The 19,773-nt window shown below is 41.3% G+C and overlaps 1 protein-coding gene across 8 annotated transcripts in view; it reads left to right on the forward strand.

Moving 5' to 3' along the window:
• The window catches only part of gapvd1 (GTPase activating protein and VPS9 domains 1), a 152,668-nt gene that overhangs the window by 90,382 nt on the left and 42,513 nt on the right, over window positions 1–19,773 (forward strand). For all 8 annotated transcript variants that reach the window (XM_060841417.1, XM_060841418.1, XM_060841413.1 and 5 more), the window contains 3 exons: window positions 4,105–4,265; window positions 9,635–9,764; window positions 10,207–10,332. In XM_060841417.1, the coding sequence (XP_060697400.1) occupies window positions 4,105–4,265; window positions 9,635–9,764; window positions 10,207–10,332 (417 nt within the window). The remainder of the gene's footprint in view (window positions 1–4,104; window positions 4,266–9,634; window positions 9,765–10,206; window positions 10,333–19,773) is intronic.

The following is a 19,773-nucleotide window of genomic DNA, read 5'->3' on the forward strand; positions in this document are numbered from 1 at the left end:
GGTGAATTGGCCGTGCTAAATTGCCCCTAGTGTTAGGTAAGGGGCAAATGTAGGGGTATAGGTGGGTTTCGCTTCGGTGGGTCGGTGTGGACTTGTTGGGCCGAAGGGCCTGTTTCCACACTGTAAGTAATCTAATCTAAAAGTGAGGCTGAATAAACGAGGTACCTGAAGGGTCAATAACAAGGGGGGGCGGGGGGGGGGGAAGGAGAGCACAACTTTCAAGATAAGACAGGAGTTGAGGGGATTTAAGGAAAAACATGTTCACCCAGATGGTGTTGGGAGTCTTGATATACTGTCTGGGAGAGGAGTCATAGACCATGGAAATAGACTCTTTTTGGTCCAACCAGTCCATGCCAACCATAATACTAAACTAAACCAGTCCCACCTGCCTGTGCTTTGCCCATATCCCTCCAAACATTTCTCATTTGTGTTCTAATTCAAATATCTTTAAAACATTGTAACTGTACCAGCATCCGCCATTATTTCTTGAGATAGGAAACCTCACTACCTTTGAAAAAATACTTCAGTGAGCACTTGAAGTGTCATAACATTCAAGTTATGGGAAACTTGTGGGAAAATGGGGACTAGTGTAGCTGATGGTAGTGTATTTTTGGTGCAGTCTTAATGGGTTGAAGGGCCACATTTTGTACTAAATGATTTGAGGTTCCTGTTTTATCTATAACAAACAATGACTTTATCACTGATCTTTGTTGGCTATCGATTGCATTTAGATGAAAAAAGAAAGTGTAAACGTAATTAAGCAATGGCTATGATTTTTAATCAAAGTAATGAACATGCATTTGGTTTCCTTTCTTTTAAAGCTGCATACACTCAGGACAATAATTAGCAGCAATTTCAGACATTCTTGACATCCATTTAATAAATATTTTCATTATTAAGTGTTGCCAAGCCAGTTTTGAAGAAACATCAAAATGGTTGACTTAGTCCATAAAATTACATTGAATATTTGAAGTGATGCATCTAAATACCAATCTGATTTTGTAAAGTATGGATATTAAAGTGTGCTAGGATCATGGGAGAAGTGGTCCGTGAGGTGACATCAATGAAGTCAGCCCATCAACAAAAGATGATGCCCGGGAATTGGTAGCTTTGTCATTGGCTGGGTCCTGTGCTTACAGTGGTGAAGCAGTGGTGGTAGGGCATCATGGCAACATTGAGGTGGGCTACGGTGAGAGATTTAATTGGATCTGGCGCAGGCAGTTGCAGAGGTCAGTCGGCCCAGCAGCAAAAGATGGTGCCTGAGCATCAATGACTCCAACATTAGTTGGGTCTGCTGTAATGGAGGCAAGGCAGTGGTGGTTCTGAGCTGGTTCACAACTTGAACATAGATAGACTTTTCTCTTTTAAGCTATATCTTTTTATATTTCTCTGTTTCTTAAACAATGAAAATTGAGCTGTATTGTAGTGATAATTGAAAGTTTTTCACTGTAGTTTATTATTTCTCACTGTAAAGTACATGTAACAAAATCATTTCATTTTATTCAGTCAATCTACCATGCGGAACTTGAATGACACTTGTGATCCACCTACATCTGCCAATTTTAGGCTGAGACAGTGTTAATGAAGGAAATTCTTGTGACCACATTTTGGAACCTACCCCAACTCCCTAGCTTAAATGTTAATATTATCCTAATTGATAGTTATGTTATGACACTGGGTAAATCCTTCTAATTAAACCAACACCACAGAAAAGCTCACTTCGCCTCATAATCTGCTAAAGTAGGAGTGACTGAGGACTAGCCCAAATTCCATTATTTAAAGAAAAAATAACAATTTTATCCTTTAACTCCAAAAGTGAACATTAAACACCAACTATTTACAACTCTGAGCCTTCTGTGTCTGAAAGATTTGTTATTGACCTCCCACTTGTTAGGATGGTTCTACCGTCCCCGTGTTCGTTTCGGAGGAATGAGACACCGGGTCAGATTCTAAGAAACAGACTGCTTTATTCGAGAGAGAATCGAGTTACAGCAAGGTATCAGGCTTGCTGGAGAAGGCGCGTTCTAATCCTTTGTTCTAAGTTGTCTATTCTTATACCCCCCTTATTCCTGCACCGTTCCCTTATTTGGTAATGGTCGGTTCTATAGTTTGCCATTGGCCCCAGTCTCTTATCAGTGTTCTAACATGCCTTATTCGGCTATCAGTTAGCTCAACTTGCTATGTACCAGATGGCCCCTTTGTTCTGTTTTTTCAAGTTTTACTGCTCTTTTCCACTGGTTCAATTATCTTCCTCAGACCTCGTGTCTGTTTTTTCCCCTCTGGGGCCCCCTGGCCACATCAGCCTGAGAGCTACTTCTATCTAACATTTTAGTGTTACTTCTATCTCACATTTGTCTGCTACTTCTACCTAACATTCTAGTGTTACTGCTTCTATCTAACATTTAGTGTTACTTCCATCTCACATTTGCCTGAGTGCTACTTCTACCTAACACACTCTATAACAATATACTGGTCTGATAAAACCCCTATTAAATTTACAGCAAATCAATTTTCAAAACCAGACAGCAGTGTCAGTCCTCCTCTGTTAATCTCCGAGTCGTCTGTTGCACAAATTTTTCATGTGACAAAGGTAGCTTTTAAAGAGAGGGTTGCGGGCAGTCTGTTGATGGCAGAAGTTGTTCTTTCTCTGGCTAACTGTCCAAAATGCCTGCTCGTTATATCCAAAAGTATTGGATCGTCTCATTGGTTTGATGTTGTCAAAACAATAAAATTCAAATTTGTTTGAGTTTTCGTGTCTTAGATCATAATTTAAACTGGTTAAATTCAGACTGCTGTGAAAAGAGCTCCTGTATCTAAGTTACAGCTCAAATGCTACGTCTTCAAATTGTCCAATACACTTTGTGCCTGACAGGTGCTTGTCATCTTTCACTCTTAAAGGTACAGTACACTCCTTCAACTTCATAACCAATTGAAGTCCCAGTAATAGCATTTGTTTATTCTTGCAGATGTGGGATTTCTATCTGTCTGACTAGGCCTATGGATTAACCTCGAGTAGTCTGATTTTCTTCTGAATTGTCACTGGATAAACTCTGTCTTTGTCTCTTTCCAACACTGCAATATCTTGTACTGATCTACATTGTTAACCTACCTATCTACCTTGCTTTATTCCTTCTCTGTCCTCTCTGCAGACTTGGCATTCTTATAGGCCAAGTGTCCAGTGCTCTCCAGTTTTAAGCTAGACTTCCATTATTGCCATTACTTTGTATTCCCACATTGCTAATTATGTCTGTAGCTCACAAACATTCACTACACTACTTAAGTATTTTGTAATCCTGTTGTTGTTTGTCTTTATTAATCCATTCCTTTTCTAATATGTCACTCCCTTCTGTACTGTCCAACACTTCTACCTAATGCACCTTATTTTTTTGCCTACTTCTATATGCTGATCTCCATCTCCAGTAACGTTAGTTTAAATTCTCCCAGAAGCACAAGGAAACCTCATCTCGAGGGGGGACATTTGTGCACAAGGTTGTCTAAAAGACATGGTGTCCTTCACCTACCTATGCAAAATAAAATCATCAGTGAAACCATTGGTCTCAAAGAAGATGCTTCTTTTATATTGAGTAAATTTTTTTTTGCTGAGAATGCAAGAGTTCAAGCTTTGAAATTTATCCATTCCAAATTTTCCCAAGAGCTGATTGTGAACAATATCTTTGAAGCACCGTGTCTTGGCATTTCCATTGCTACTAGCCTTCGTGCCTATCTGTGATGTGTTGCTGGAAAAGTACAGCAAGTCAGGCAGCATCCAAGGAGCAGAAAAGTCTATGTTTTGGGCTGGAGCCCATCATCAGGAATGGCTCCAGCCTGAAATGTCTATTTTCCTGCTCCTTGGATGCTGCCTGACCTGCTATGCTTTTCCAGCAACACACACTCAACTCTGATCTCCAGCATCTGCAGACCTCACCCTCCTATCTGTGATGTGCCTAGTTGAGTGATAGTTATTTACATTGAGGTTTTTGTATTTACTTTCTATTGTGTGCATTTTTTTTTTAAAGTGGAGCTTAGCTCTGTTAAATCCTCTGTATTCTTAGTAATTTGAATAAGTTGAGACTTGAGCTGATTGGTTGCTAATTTGTTTTGCAGCTGGAAGGAATAGGGGCCGGACAAATGAAGCAAAAGAGCAACACTTTGACCATGAAAGTTCAAGTCAGGAGCCTTTGCAGGAGATCCATCCTGAAGAAGTATTGGTTATTTCACTGGGCATTACCTCTCAGATGTCACCTGGCATGATGTCAGAAAATGAGGTACAACAGTTCATTTTAAAAATTCAGTAATGGGATGTGGACATCGCTGGCTAGGCTGGCATTTGTTACCCAATACTTGTTGCCCTAGAGAAAACGGTAGTGGGCTGCCACCTTGACTTGCTGTAATAACTGGGATTCAGTGACATCCACAGTGCTGCTTTGAAAAAGGATTTGCAGAATTTTGACTAAGTGACTGAAAGAATAGTGATATAGTTCCAAGTCAGGTTGAAGAGTGGCTTTCAGGTGATGATGGTCCTATGCTTCTGCCTTTTCTCTTCCAGATGATTGAGACTAAGGGTGTGGAAGGTGATGTCTGAGGAGCTTTGAGTTACTGTGATGAATCTTGCAAATGGTACACACTACTGTTCCTGTGTGTTGATGATGAAGAAAGTGAATGTTCATGGTGATGGCTTGGGTTCCAGTCAAGTAGGAAGCATCCTGATTGTTGTTGGTGATGCACTTGTCCAGACAAGTGGCCAATGCTCTATCAAACTCCTTACTTGTGTTTGATGGATGGCACTACAGAAACAGAAAATGTTACATAGCATGGAATTCTTAATCTCTGACCTGCATTTGTAGCCACAATACTTACATGGCTGTTCCAGTTCCATTTCTGGTGAATGGCAAAACCCAGAATGTAGATAATGGGGGATTCAGGATGGTCATGCCATTGAGCGTCAAGGAATGATGGTTAGATTCTGATCTGTTGGACATGGTGTGGCGGTGCCTGTGTTGGACTGGGGTGGACAAACTTAAAAATCTCACAACCCCAGGTTATAGTCCAACAGGTTTATTTGGAAGCACTAGCTTTCAGAGTGCTGCTCCTTTATCAGGTAGTTGTTGAGCAGGACCATAAGACACACAACTTATAGCAAAGAATTAGTGTCGTGCAACTGAAATGATGTATTGAACAAACCTAGATTGCTGTAACTCTTTCATCTTTTAGAATGGGTTGCAGGTTTCGGTTCATTAATAAACCAAACTACTTTAAATTTATAGCTCAGGTTGAGGGTCTGGATGCAGATTGTTTGCTGAGCTGGAAGATTTGGTTTTCAGATGTTTCATCACCATACTAGGTAACATCTTCAGTGATGAAAGTTCAGCGAACAAACCGACATCCTGAGAAGGAGATGTTGAGTTTGTGTGAATTAATGTATATTGGGAAGTTTGGTTGCAAAAATGTAATGGTCAAAAGTTCTGAGAAATATCTCTGCCTTCTGAAATTTCGAGAAATAAACTTTGACTATATTTTTAATTCTGAGTTATCATAGCCTCAGATACTCCTATTCAGCAGAGGGCCTTCGGAACCATTATTGACAAAAGCAGAAAATTAATTATTTTTAAATTATTTTCCCTGACCTTTTTGATTTATTAATATTGTCTTGTAAATAACAGCAACTGGTATTTAAAGGTATGCTGCCTGACAACCTTGGACAACTCAAAGATGAGGAATTTGTCATGAACAGCTGAGACTGGAAGGATTAAATAAAGGTTGTGATGGGGAGCTGCTGAAATATGGGTCATTTCATGGATGTAGTAGATTATGTAATTCACAAGTTGATACAGTAAAGTAAACTTAACTGTACATAAATAGGACCTAAAAATATAATGTTTGAAGTTCCCAAAAAAAAACTGAGTGTAATAGTACCTGGGGTTCTTTGTTACTTAAGGTAGATTGTTTTCTAATGAGTTGTCATTAAGCTTTGTGCGTGGGAAATCATGTCTCATGAACTTGATTGAGTTTTTTGAAAAAGTAACAAAGAGGATTTATGATGGCAGAGTGGTGGACATGATCTATATGAACTTCAGTAAGGCGTTTGACAAAGTTCCGCATGGGAGACTGATTAGCAAGGTTAGATCTCCTGAAATACAAGGAGAACTAGCCGTTTTGGATACAGAGGTGGCTCAAAGGTAGAAGACAAGGGTGGTGGAGGAGAGTTGTTTTCAGACTGGAGGTCTGTGACCAGTGGAGTGCTACAAGGATCCGTGCTGGGTCTGCTACTTTTTGTCTTTTATGTGAATGATTTGGATATGAGTATAAGAGGTATAGTTAGTAAGTTTACAGATGACACCAAAACTGGAAGTGTAGTGGAATGCAAAGAAGGTTATCTCAGATTACAAAGGGATCTTGATTAGATGGGCCACTCGGCTGAGGAGTGATAGATGGAGTTTAATTTAGAAAAATGCAAGATGCTGCATTTTGGGAAAGCAAGTCTTAGCAGGACTTATACACTTAATGGTAAGGTCCTAGGGAGTGTTGCTGAACGAAGAGGCCTTGGAGTGCAGGTTCACAGCTCCTTGAAAATAAAGTCGCAGGAAGGTAGCATAGTGAAGGTGGTGTTTAGTATGCTTTCCTTTATTGGTCAGAGTATTGAGTATAGGAGTTGGGAGGTCATGTTGCAGCTGTATAGGATGTTGGTTAGGCCACTTTTGGAATATTGCATGTAATTCTGGTCTCTTTCCTATAGGAATGATGTTGTGAAACTTGAAAAAGTTTGGAAAAGATTTACAAGGATGTTGCAAGGGTTGTTGGATTTGAACTGTAGGGAGAGGCTGAACAGGCTGGGGCTGTTTTCTCTGGGGCATTGAAGGCTAAGAGGTAACCTCCAGGTTTATAATATCATGGGGGACATGGATAGAGTAAATAGACAGCCTTTTCCTGGGGGTGGTGGAGTCCAGAACTAGAGGGCATAGGTCTAGAGTGAGAGGGGAAAGATATGAGAGACCTAAGGGGCAACTTTTCTCCAGTAGAGGGTGGTTCGTGTATGGAATGAGCTGCCAGAGGAAGTGGCGGAGGCTGTAAAATTAACATGTGAAAGGCACCTGGATGGGTATATGCATAGGAAGGGTTTAGAGGGATATCGGCCAAGTGCTGGCAGGAGAGACTAGATTGGGTTGGGATACCTGATCGACATGGATGAGTTGGGCCGAAGGGTCTGTTTCCATGCTGTACGTCTCTGTGACTCATGACTTTGTTTTTTGAAGAAATAAGCATTGGAAGATAAGATTGAAAGCTAATCCCGGGCTGCTTGTTCATATCCTAGTAGCTCATTACAAATGGAAATAGTTGATGATTGAGGATTGCTTGCTTGTCTATCCTCTAAGCTAATAAACTTGTAAATTAGACAACTAAAAGAGAAAAGAGATTTGCTACTCTAAAGTTTGTCACAGCACCTTTAGTACCTTAGAGGGTTTGATTTTGAAAGTCCAGTTATGCTTCAAGAATTGGTACACAGTTTGAATTGTTCAAAATTATTTTGACTGCACAAATTGCAAAGTTGTCAGAATGTAAAACTAACTTTCTAATTATAGTAAAAACACCAGTGCTTTCTCACAAATCATTTCAAGACAAGTGATACATTAGTGATCAATGAGAAGCAGAGCTGCATCAGTTAATTCCAAAACTCTAGATATGCGATTCTTCTTTATTTTGTACCTATTATTCCTTGAGCGAGGCAAAACAAATTTCTGCAGATTTGAGAGGCTGGCATGATGCGAGAGGTTAAGCAAAGCTTGTTACACTAATAATTTTCAAAGTTTGATTTTTTAAAGTCACAATAGACATCTAGTCCATTTCAACATACAACAATCTGATTTATGCATATCCCACGACTGAGTATATTGAAGTTTTGTGTATTTTTTTTACCCGCAACTGTAGTGTCCTTATCCCCATCAAATTCTGTTATTGTAGTTCCACATTCAAACTTGCATGTGCTTCTCAACTTTGTACGCCAAAAAACCAGTGTTGCATATGCATTGATTGATTGATGCAGACAAAGTTGCAGACTGTTCAATTTGTGGACTGAGTGGAAGATGTTATTTGCACCACCTAGTGGCCGTTTTGTTAACATCTTTTTGAATTTCCTTTACAGCAAAGAATCAGCATGGAAGGCTGTGAAATAGTTTGGGCTGAAGAATTCTTTCAGTTATATAACTGCTTATCTGAAATTATATCAGTTACTCTTACATGAACTCTCATGTTTTGCTATCTCGTCATTAAATTATTTGTTCGACATAGGTAACAACAGCAAAAAGATGATAATTTATTGAAACATTTTTTTAACCAGGTTGAACATTCAATTTAATTTGTTTTCTTCCATGAGTTTTAATATTCAGCTTATATGGATAAACTTCATGTGAATGAACCTGTTTATATTGAGTCTTTCAAATCTTCAGAGTATCCAAATGCCTTTGTCCCATTAAATATTCATTGTACCTCGGGCAGTTGTGATAGCTAATTTGGAAATATGGTCGTGGCATCTTTTATACTTTTTTATCAAGCTGTTTGACATATTATGCCACACCTTCATGGTCATCACATCCAAAGGTGAGATTTGAACCTGGATCTTCTGGCCCAGAGATAGAGGTACTGTCACTGCACCACAAGACCCTCATACTGCTTTTTGTGTTTATAAGCGATTTCAGATGATTACAGACAGTCTAAGTGCTATCAGCATGAAAAATGTGGTAATATAACTGTTGTTGTGGTTCTGCTCGCCGAGCTGGAAGTTTTTGCTGCAAACGTTTCGTTCCCTGGCTAGGGAACATCATCAGTGCTGTTGGAGCCTCGTGTGAAGCGCTGCTTTGATGTTTCTTCCGGTATTTGTGCGTGGAGGAACCGGAGTTGTTCATATGTTGCGCCGAGGCGGTTAGCGCAGGATTCCCATCTCCTGGCTTGTTTCAGCGTTTCTCGCCCGTAAGTGTTTAAAATCTGATTGAAGATTTGTAGCTCGGGTATCCGTTGTTGTGGTTCTGCTCGCCGAGCTGGAAGTTTTTGCTGCAGACGTTTTGTTCCCTGGCTAGGGAACATCATCAGTGCTGTTGGAGCCTCGTGTGAAGCGCTGCTTTGATGTTTCTTCCAGTATTTCCGGACAAATACCGGAAGAAACATCAAAGCAGCGCTTCACACGAGGCTCCAACAGCACTGATGATGTTCCCTAGCCAGGGAACAAAACGTTTGCAGCAAAAACTTCCAGCTCGGCGAGCAGAACCACAACAACGGATACCCGAGCTACAAATCTTCAATCAGATTTTAATATAACTGTGTTCTCTAGTCAGTTGGCAATCCCAAACCAATATAGTTGCTACAATAGTATTGAAGAGGTTTAGATTTGATTTAATTATGTGATTGGTTTATCTGTCATAAAATTCATAGCTATTGTAAGGTAATTTGAATCTAATGTGTTGTGCTTCAAAATAATTAAATCATCAGTGATTTAAATGTAAACATGACAAAGAATGAGTTTTGTGCTGAAAGTATTAAGTTATCCAATTTATAAGCAAATAACATGAAAAGAATATTTCCACAAAAGAATGCCAAATCATAGCTTATTTAAATGCTTCTTGCCTCATGTATTTATTTTGTTCAGGTGTTGAGCATGCAGCTTGCTGAAAGTGGGCAAGGAGAAGTACCTGCAGACGATGGAAAACTGCATGGCAAACCAGATAAAACTCTGCGTTTTTCCCTCTGCAGTGATAATCTGGAGGGAATATCAGAAGGTGAGACTTTTCTTGGATTAGTTAAGTATTGAGTTCCATTACCCTAGACCTCGCTGGGATTAGTTCCCTTTTGCTTCACTTGTAAAATTTTTCTTCTCATCTTGACATCCTGAATGATTTTGCCTCAACGTGTCACAGTCTCCTCCACCCTGGGTTCTTGCCTTCCAGCAATTGTGTTACTCTGAAATTGAATCCTTTAGTGTGTACTCTTTCTTGGCTTGCTGTTTGTGGCACAGCTTTCTGTTACTAATTCTTAAGTTCATAATTTTGTTCTAAGCTCTTCCTTTGTTGCCCTGCTGTCACATTTGAAGAATTTCATCCGAACTTAGCGTTTTGTTTGAATCTTTTCGTAAAACAGGTCAGCCACCTAAGGTTTTTCTATCTCTTTGAATTTGTATTTATCATATATTTTAAATTAGCTGTCAATATTTCCACCAAATAGGACCTTCAAACCGCTCAAATTCTGTATCCTCACTCGACCTGGAAGGAGAATCAGTCTCTGAACTTGGAGCAGGACCTTCTGGAAGTAATGGTGTTGAAGCTTTACAGCTTTTGGAACATGAACAAGGTCAGTCAAACAGAATGGTAACAAAGCACTTCGAAAGCTCAGTCAACCAACAGTTGTAAATCCATGATTTATTTAATCTTGATTCCCTAGTTACTTGCACAGTATTCTACTAAGAATATAGAATGGTACAGCACAGGAATAGGTCCTTCAACTCATCATATCTGTGCTAATCATGGTGCCATTTCGAAACTAATCCCATCTGTTTGCGCATGGTCTGTGTCCCTCTATTACCTACTTGTTCGTTTGTCTGCCTAATTGCCTGTTGAACATTGCTACTGTATCTGCTTCGACCAAACCTTCCCCACACCCCTGCAGCATGTTCCAGACACCTACCATTCTGCATAATAAGACTTGCCTCACACATACCCTTTTAAAACTTTCCCATCTCATCTTAAATCTTTTTCCCCTGATATTTGACATGTCTATCCTGGGAAAAGGACTCTTGACTATTCACCCTCTCCATGTTTCTCAACAATTTTAAAATATATCTCTATCAGGTCACCCCCAACCTTTCACAAAAACAAACTTTGACCAACTTCTTCTTACAGCTAGTAGACTCCAATCCAGGCAACATCATGCTAAACCTCTTTTTGCATCCTCTCCAAAGCCTCCACATCGTTACTGTTGTGTGGCAACCAGAACTGCACACAGTCCTCTAATGTTTTATACAACTTCAACTTGATTTGATTATACTCAGTGCCCTGACTGATGCAGACAGGTATGCGTATGCCACCTTTAACACCTTGTGTTGCTATTTTGAAGGAGTCATGGATTTGCATGCTATGATCCCTGTGTATAATCAATGTTCATTAGGATCCTGTTGTTTACTGTTACTTTCCTCTTGCATTTGACCTCCCAAGACACATCATCTCACAATTGTTTGTATTAAATCCACTCAACTTCCCAGTAGATCATTATCCTGCTATATCCTTTGACAATCTTAATCACTGTTTACAGCTCGGTCAATTTTCATGTGGTCTGCGAAATCAGATTGTCTGCATTTTCAGCCTATATATATAAAACAAACAACACTGATCCTTGCCGAACATCGCTGGTCACAGACCTCCAGTCAGGAAAGCTAACTTCCATAACCAAGCCAATTTTGTGTCCAACTTAACAACTCACTGTCGATCCCATAAGACTCAATCTTTTCATAGTAGGGACCTTGACAAAACTTTTACTAAAGTTCACACAGACAGCATCCACTGTCCTACCCATATCAATCATCCTCATCATTCCCTCTAAAAACTTAATCACATTTGTAAGACAAGACCCCTTCCCCCATACAGCCATGCTGACTATCCCAAATGAGTAAATCCTGTCACTAAGAACTTTCTCCAACAATTTCCCTGCCATTGATGTAGGGTTCACAGCTGTTTAATTTCCTGGATTATTCATGTTGCCTTCCTTATACGAGCAGCATTTATAAAATTTATTCATTTTGAGAGTTGAGGGCATCGCTGGCTGGCCAGCATTTTTGTTGCCCTTGAGAAGGTGGTGGTGAGCTGTCGTCTTGATCTGCTGCTGTCCCGAAATATTGTAGGGAGGGAATTTCAGGATTTTGGTCAAGTGACAGAAGAAACAGCAATACGTTTCCAAGTCAGGATGGTGAGTGGTTTGGAGGGGAGCTTGAAGGTGTGAGCGTTCTCAGATATCTACTGCCCTTGTCCTTCTAGATGGAAGTGGTTGTGGGTTTACAAGGTGCTGCCTGACCCTTGCAGAATCTGAAAATTTCTGCAGTGCGTTTTGTAGATAGTACACTCTGCTGCAACTGAGCTTTCGTGCATGTTTGTGGTTGTAGTGCCAATCGAGCAAGCTACTTTACTCCTGGATGATGTCATTCTTCTTAAGTGAGTTGTTGGGGCGCCATTCATCCAGACAAGTGGGAAGTAATCCATCACACTGCTGACATGTGCCTTGTGGATTATAGACAGGCTGTGGGAAATCGGGTGGGATTACTCAGTTCAGTATTCCTAGCCTCTGACTTGCTCTTGTAGTCACTGTTTATCTGGTGAGTCTTGTTGAGTTTCTGGTCAATGATAACCCCAAGGATGGTAATAGTGGGGGAATTCAATGATGGTAACGCCATTGAGTGTCAAAGGATGGTGGTTAGATTATCTCTTATTGGTCATGGTCATAGCCTGGCATTTGTATTTCATGAGTGTTACTTGCTACATGTCACTCTACGCCTGGATATTGTCCGGATCTTGTTTAATTTGGATATAGACTGTTTCGGTATCTGAGGTGTTCTGAATGTTGTTGAACATTGTGCAATCATCGGTGCAAATCCCATTTTGGACGTTATGATGGAGGGAAGGTCATTTGAAGCAGCTGAAGATGATTGGACCCTGGATACTACCCTGAGGAACTCCTGCAGACATGTCCTGGAGCTGAGATGACTGACTTCCAACAACCACAACCAACTTTTGTATGTGACAAGTTTGATGCTGACCATGGGAGAGTTTGCCCCCAGATTCCCATTGATTCTAGTTTTGCCAGAGCTCCTTGATGCCACACTCAGTTGAATGCAGCCTTGGTGTCAAGAGCTGTCACACTCCCATCTCACCTCTGAAATTCAGCTCTGAACCAAGACTGTAATGGAGTCAGGAGCTGAGTGGTCCTGGTAGAATCCAAACTTGGTGTCGCTGAGAAGGTGCTGCTTGATAGCACTGTTGATGACACCATCCATCACTTCTACTGATGATCAAGAGTAGATGAATGGGACGGTAATTGACTTGGATTTGTCCTGCTTTTTGTTTCCAGGACATAGCTGGACAATTTTCCACATTGTTGGCTGGATGCCAGTGTTGTAACTGTACTGTAACAGCTTACCTAGGGGAGTGCAAGTTCTAAAGCACAAATCTTCAGGGCTATTGCCAGAATGTTGTCAGAGCCTGTAGCTTTTGAAGTATGCAGTCTCTCCAACTGTTTCTTGATATCATGTGAAGTAAATCGAATTGGCTGAAGACTGGTATCTATAATGTTGAGGACCAATGGAGGAGGCAAAAATGGATCACCCACTTGGCATTTCTAGCTGAAGGTTACTGTGAAAGCATCAGTCTTATCTTTCGCACTGATGTGCTAGGCTCTTTCATCATCGAGGATGGCAATATTTGTGAAGCTGCCTCCTTTGGTGAGCTGTTTAGATTAGATTACTTACAGTGTGGAAACAGGCCCTTCGGCCCAACAAGTCCACACCGACCCGCCGAAGCGCAACCCACCCATACCCCTACATATACCCCTTACCTAACACTAGGGGCAATTTAGCATGGCCAATTCACCTGACCCGCACATCTTTGTGACTGTGGGAGGAAACCGGAGCACCCGGAGGAAACCCACGCAGACACGGGGAGAATGTGCAAACTCCACACAGTCAGTCGCCTGAGGCGGGAATTGAACCCAGGTCCCTGGCGCTGTGAGGCAGCAGTGCTAACCACTGTGCCACCGTGCTGCCCAAATCTTCCACCACTGTTGACAGTTGGATTTGGCAGGACTACAGACCTTAGATTTGATCCATTGTTTGTGGGATTAGTAAGCTCTGTGTATCACATGCTGCTTATGCTGTTTGACATGCAAGTAGCCCTACTTGGTGGATTATTCAGGTTGACGCCTCACTTTCAGGTATGCCTGGTCCTGCTTCTGGAATGGCTTTCTATACTATCCATTGAACCGGGGTTGAGTGGTGAATATGCCAGGCCATGAGGTTTCAAATTCTGCTGCTGTTGATGGCTCTCAGCGTCTCGTGGATGCCCAGTCTTGAGTTGCTAGATTTTTCAAAGTCTATCCCATTTAGCACAGTGATCACTTATCACAACACAGTGTAGGTTGTCCTCAATGTGAGGATGGGACCTCAACTCCACAAGAACTGTGGTGGTGCCTCTTACCAGTACCATCATGAACAGATATACCTGCAGCTGACAGATTGGTAAAGATGATGTCAAATATGTTTTTCCCTCTTGGTTACCTCACCACATCTATATCCTCTAGAACTCAACCAGCTTAATCAGTAGTACTGCTACTGAGCCACTCTTGGTGGTTTCCCCCACCAGAGTACATTTTGTACCCGTGTCATCCTACATGCTTCCTGCAAGTGTTGCTCAACATGGAGTAGTGATGATTTGTCAGCTGAGGAAGGACGATACATGGTAATCAGCAGGAGGTTTCCTCACGCATATTTAACCTGGAGCTGAGAGACTTCATCGGTCCCGAATAAATGTTGAGGACTCCCAGGGCAGTTCCTACCCAACTGTATACCACTATGCCGGGTATGTCCTGCTGGTGGAACGGGACCATCTTCAGGGCTGGTGATGTTGATGTCTGGGACATTGTCTGTAAGGTATGATTCCGTGACTGTGACTATGTCAGGCAGCTGCTTGATAAGTCTGTGAGACAATTGTCCCAGTTTTGGCACTAGCACCCAGGTGTTAGTCAGGAAGACTTTGCACGGTCAACAAAGCTGTTTCTGTTGTCTTTTCTGATGCCTAGGTTGATGCCAGGTGATCCATCTTAATTTCTTTGAGAGTTTGAGAGTTTCTTTAAGAGTCCAACTGAATGCCTTGCTACACCATTTCAGAAAGCAATTGAAAGTCAACTACATTACTGAGAGTCTGGAGTCACATGTAGGCCCACACCAGGTAAAATGGCAGATTTCCTTCCCTGAAGGATGGTAATGAACCAGATGGGTTTTTCTAACAATTCATAATGACTTCACATGGTCATCAGTAGATTCTTAATGCCAAGTTTTTAAAAAATTTAATTCAAATTCCACCATCTGCCACAGGATTTGATCATTGCCAGAACATTACCTGGGTCTCTGGATTAATAGTCTAGCAATAACACAAATAGGCTATTGCCTTCATAAGAATATTAGCTATTCTCCAGTCTTCTGGGACCTCACCTATGGCTAAAAAGGATGAAGAGTTACCTGTTCACCCCCAACAATCTCCTCCCTTGACTCCTTCAGTAGCCTGGGAACTTATCTACCTTGATATTTTTTAAAACACCCAGTACCACCATGTCCTTAATATCGATGTGCCCTAGAATATTGACATAGCCCTCGCTAATTATCCATGTCCTTCTCAGTGAATTTCGATGCAAAGTGCTCATTAAGGCCTTCACCCACCAAATTCCTCTGCATAAATTCCCCCCTTCCTTGAGTGGACCTACCCTTTCCCTAGCTACCCTCCTGCCCTTAATATACATATAAATGCCTTGGAATTCTTCTTAATCCTACTTACAAGGACACTTTTTAGCCACAGGGTACTCTGCACTGCTTTCCTGCCTGCCCCTTGTGGCAGTCACCCATCTATACAGCTGAAGCTTCATTGTGGCCATACCCCTGAAGTTCCAATCCACAAAATATTATGCCTCCTGTCTGCTGTCAATGTGTCCAACCAATCCATCCAGTTTGAGTGGAGCTGCAGGTGGACATGCTGCTTCCTGGAAACACAGTTGTCAGGGACATTTGATAACTTTCTGAAATCCCACATGTCATAGGAGGAGCTTACCACTCTGCTAATTGCCATTACTGCCCCTCTAAGTACTGCAACAATCCTTGCTTGTCGCCCTCTTCCAACGCTTTCACTCAACCCACATTGTTGAGTTTTACATGAACTCTTGCATTTTCTGGGATCACAAACTATACACCAATGTTATAGACGCTAATGTGGAGATCTTGCAGTACTTCCTATGATATGTTAATTGGGTGTTTGATCAAGTTGTGGGCATGAATGAGGGATGCATGTGTCCTACATATAAATGACTGAACTGTTGGTTAGGAGGGATGTGTTTGCAATATGTCTCTAAATAAAACATAGTGTCTGAAGACTGGACTTCTGTTCCAATCAATATAACACTTTCAATTTCAATCTTAAAGAAGTATGATAGGTTTTGTCAAGTTATGTTGGATTTATTTTTTGGGCAATAACAGCAAAGTGCTGGAGGAACTCCCAGATCTACTCCTATCTGTGGAGAAAGAAAGAGTTAACATTTTGAGTCCAAGGGTGCTTCCAAAGTTTGTCAGCCCTCTCTGGATGGTGAGCACTCTGTTGTTAAGAAATTTTGTTTTTGGTTTCAGTGACATCAAAAAGAAGTTACCGTGATTTGTGTTTGGAACAATTAAATTGGATGGAGAGGTGTCTTTGGAGATCTGATACTCTGTGGCTTGGTACATGTAGCAGCTTGTATGTATATATTTACATGGCAGGAAAGGAGGCCTTTGTTGAGAAGTCTCAAGTTTGGTAGTATAATTCCTGAACTTGCTGAAAATGTGTTGCTGGTTAAAGCACAGCAGGTTAGGCAGCATCTAAGGAACAGGAAATTCGACGTTTCGGGCATAAGCCCTTCATCAGGAATGAACTTCCCTACCATGTCTATCTGGGCTGCTTTTTCAGTTGTCAGTAAATACTTTGGTAAGAAATGAGTGATTTCTTCTTTGGCTGTCTCTGATCTGTGCCCACAGGGTGGAGAATAAATACTTTGTTTGTCAGATACAGGTCCATTGCTTAAATTCATTTAATTTCATTTAATTCTCTCTCTTGCACCAGTCCCTCTTGGCAGTTGTGGTCTTTAAGTTTGTTTAGTGGGAAAATTGTTTTAATAGCTTGTCACTGTTAAGATTGCAAATATACTATTTTTGTTTAATTTGGACTGTTGTTTATGTGATAAATGTGCTCCTGTAAGACTCCTGTTTTGATGCTGTGGATCTGGAAGATTGTTTTATTCTTGTCAAAGGTCTTGCATCTCTTTCAAAAATTGCACAACTGTGTGGTTGCAGTTTCCCCTTGGCTTTGGCACCATGATCCTAATGGTGCAAACTCTTGGCAAGTGGGAGCCAAGATGTGCATATTTTGCCCATTATTTGCTAAATAATCGAGAGCTTGTGTATAGTGATATCACTACAAGAATTGTTTTATTTTAAACCATATCTTTTCATCTGTTACAACATTAGGGTGTAGAGGACATTTGTTTTCTGCTCCTGGTCTCTGTCTAATCAACCTGTTCCAAGTTGTTATAGCACGCATTTGGAGCAGATTGAACCTGAAGCTGGTCTTCTGGCACAGAGGTAGGAACAGTACTACTGCACTGCAAAAGCCCTGGTAGGAAGCTTATTTATCTCAGTAAGCTGCTTTATCTACAGTGACGTGTACCTCTAGTTCATTATAGTCACATTTGTGGTGTGAATTTCATGTAATTTTGTGGGATTTGTTGATTTCATGTTGACCTAATAATATGGATCTTAAGGTATAGGAGCAGAAGTAGGCCATTCAGCCCATTGACTCTGCTCTGCCATTCAATTGTGGCTGATAACGTTTCTCAAGCCTGTTCTCCTGCCATCTCCCTGAAACACTTGATCCCCTCACTAATCAAGAAGCTATCTATCGCTGTCCTAAATAAACTCAATCTCTTGGCTTCCACAGCCCTTTCCAGCACGAAGTTCTGCAGAATCAGCACCCCCGGCTAAAGAAATTCCTCATCTCTGTTCTGAAGAATTGCCCTTTCCCTCTGAGGTTGTACCCTCAGGTCCTAGTCTGCCCTACTAGTGGACAGTAGAGATCCACTGGATCCAACACTGAGTACCTGTAAGTTTCAATCAGATCCCTACCATCCCCCCATCCTTCCAAACTATATCACTTTATAGATCCAAGAGTCCTCAACCGCTCCTCACGTGACAGGCCCTTCATCTCCAGAATCATTCTTGGAAACCATCTTTGGACCCCTTCCAAAGTCTTTCGTTTGATACAGGGCCCAAAACTGCTTTGTGTTGCAAATGTCATCTGACCAGAGATTTATACAGTCTCGGCAATACATCTAGTTCCTATTTTCGAGCCCTCCTAAACATATATTTGTCTGCAAACAAATAGAAAGAATTGCTCGAATAACTGAGAAGGTCTGGCATCATGTGTGGAGAGAAAACTGAATTAACACTTTGAGTCCAGTGATCCTTTTTCCGGATGGATTGCAGCTCAAAAAAGTTTGATATTTGTCTCTGGAATAAATGATAGGTGGAGATCGGGCCCAGAGAGAGAGAAAAACGTAGTTGGGCAATTGCTGGACATGGATAACAATGTGTTGAGGAGTGCCTAGGTTAAGTTACTATATTTTACATTAGGATTAAATCTTGGCACATAGTGGGCCACAAGGCCTGTTCTGTGCTGTACTTTTCTATGTTCTAAAGGAAAATAAAGGTCAGCCTAGGAGAAAGCACATGATGACTAGACTTGGTGCATGGGGTTGGGCAAAGGGGGAGAAGGCTCTAAAATTATTGAACTCAAGTGTTCAGTATAGATGGTTGCAGGGTTTCCAAGTGGAAAATGAGGTGTTCTTCTAGCTTAATCTGAGCTTCGCTGGAGCACTACAGCAAGCTCGAGACACATGTTGGCCAGGGAACACAGTGGTGTGTTGAAATAGCAGACGACTGGAAATTTGGTAGTTTTTATGGACAGAAAGTATGTGCTTCGAAAGCACTCGCCCAGTCTGCACTTCAGTCTCTCCACTGTAGAGAAGACCATATTGTGATTTGGAGATGCCAGTGAGCAGTGAATATAGTAGATTAGATTGAATGAAGTGCAGGAGTGAAATGCGAAATGTATTTGCCTTCCTGTCAACTGAACCTATGTGTTAGATAATTCTCAACTAGGACTGGAGGGATATGGGCCAAATGCTGGCAAATGGGACCAGGTCCGCTTAGGATATCTGGGGAAAAAGGGTCTGTTTTTGTGCTGTACAACTCTGACTCTGACTTCCAAGTCTTCAGATTTCCAAAGCCTTTCCCCATTTAAAAATGTGTGACCTCTCATTTTACAACATTATATTCCATCTGCCACTTTTTTTACCCACTCTCCAAGTACATCCAAGTTCTTGTGCAGCGTCCCTGCTTTGTCAACATTCCCTGTCCTTCCACCTATCTTGGTATTATTAGCAAACTTAACAAAAATGCCCTCAGTTCCTTTGTCCAAATTGTTAATATATAACTTGGTCCCAAAACTGATCCCTGTGGAACTCCATGAGTCAGCCTCCGTCCTGAAAAAGGCCTCTTTATTCTCTACTCTCTGCATTCTGCCAGTCAGTTCATCCTCTATCCATGCTGTATCTTTCTCCTAGCAGCATGGACTCTTATTTAGTAGCCTCCTGTGCAGCACCTTGTTAAAAGCTTTCTGGAAATCCAAATAGATCACATCTACTAGCTGTCCTTTGTCTAACTTGCTTGTTACCACCTCCAAAAAATTGTAATGAGTTTTACAAGCATGACCATGCCTTTAACGAAGCTCTGCTCACTGTGCCCTATTTTAATATGCACTTGTAAGTATTCTGCAGTCTCATCCTTAATAATGGACTCCGAAATCTTACCAGAAGTTAACTGGCCGATAGTATCCTGTCTTCTGCATCAGAAGAAAGTGAGGACTGCAGATGCTGGAGATTAGAGTTGAAAAGTGTGCTGCT

This window comes from Hemiscyllium ocellatum, chromosome 21 (genome assembly GCF_020745735.1).
Source record: "Hemiscyllium ocellatum isolate sHemOce1 chromosome 21, sHemOce1.pat.X.cur, whole genome shotgun sequence".
NCBI lineage: Eukaryota > Metazoa > Chordata > Chondrichthyes > Orectolobiformes > Hemiscylliidae > Hemiscyllium > Hemiscyllium ocellatum.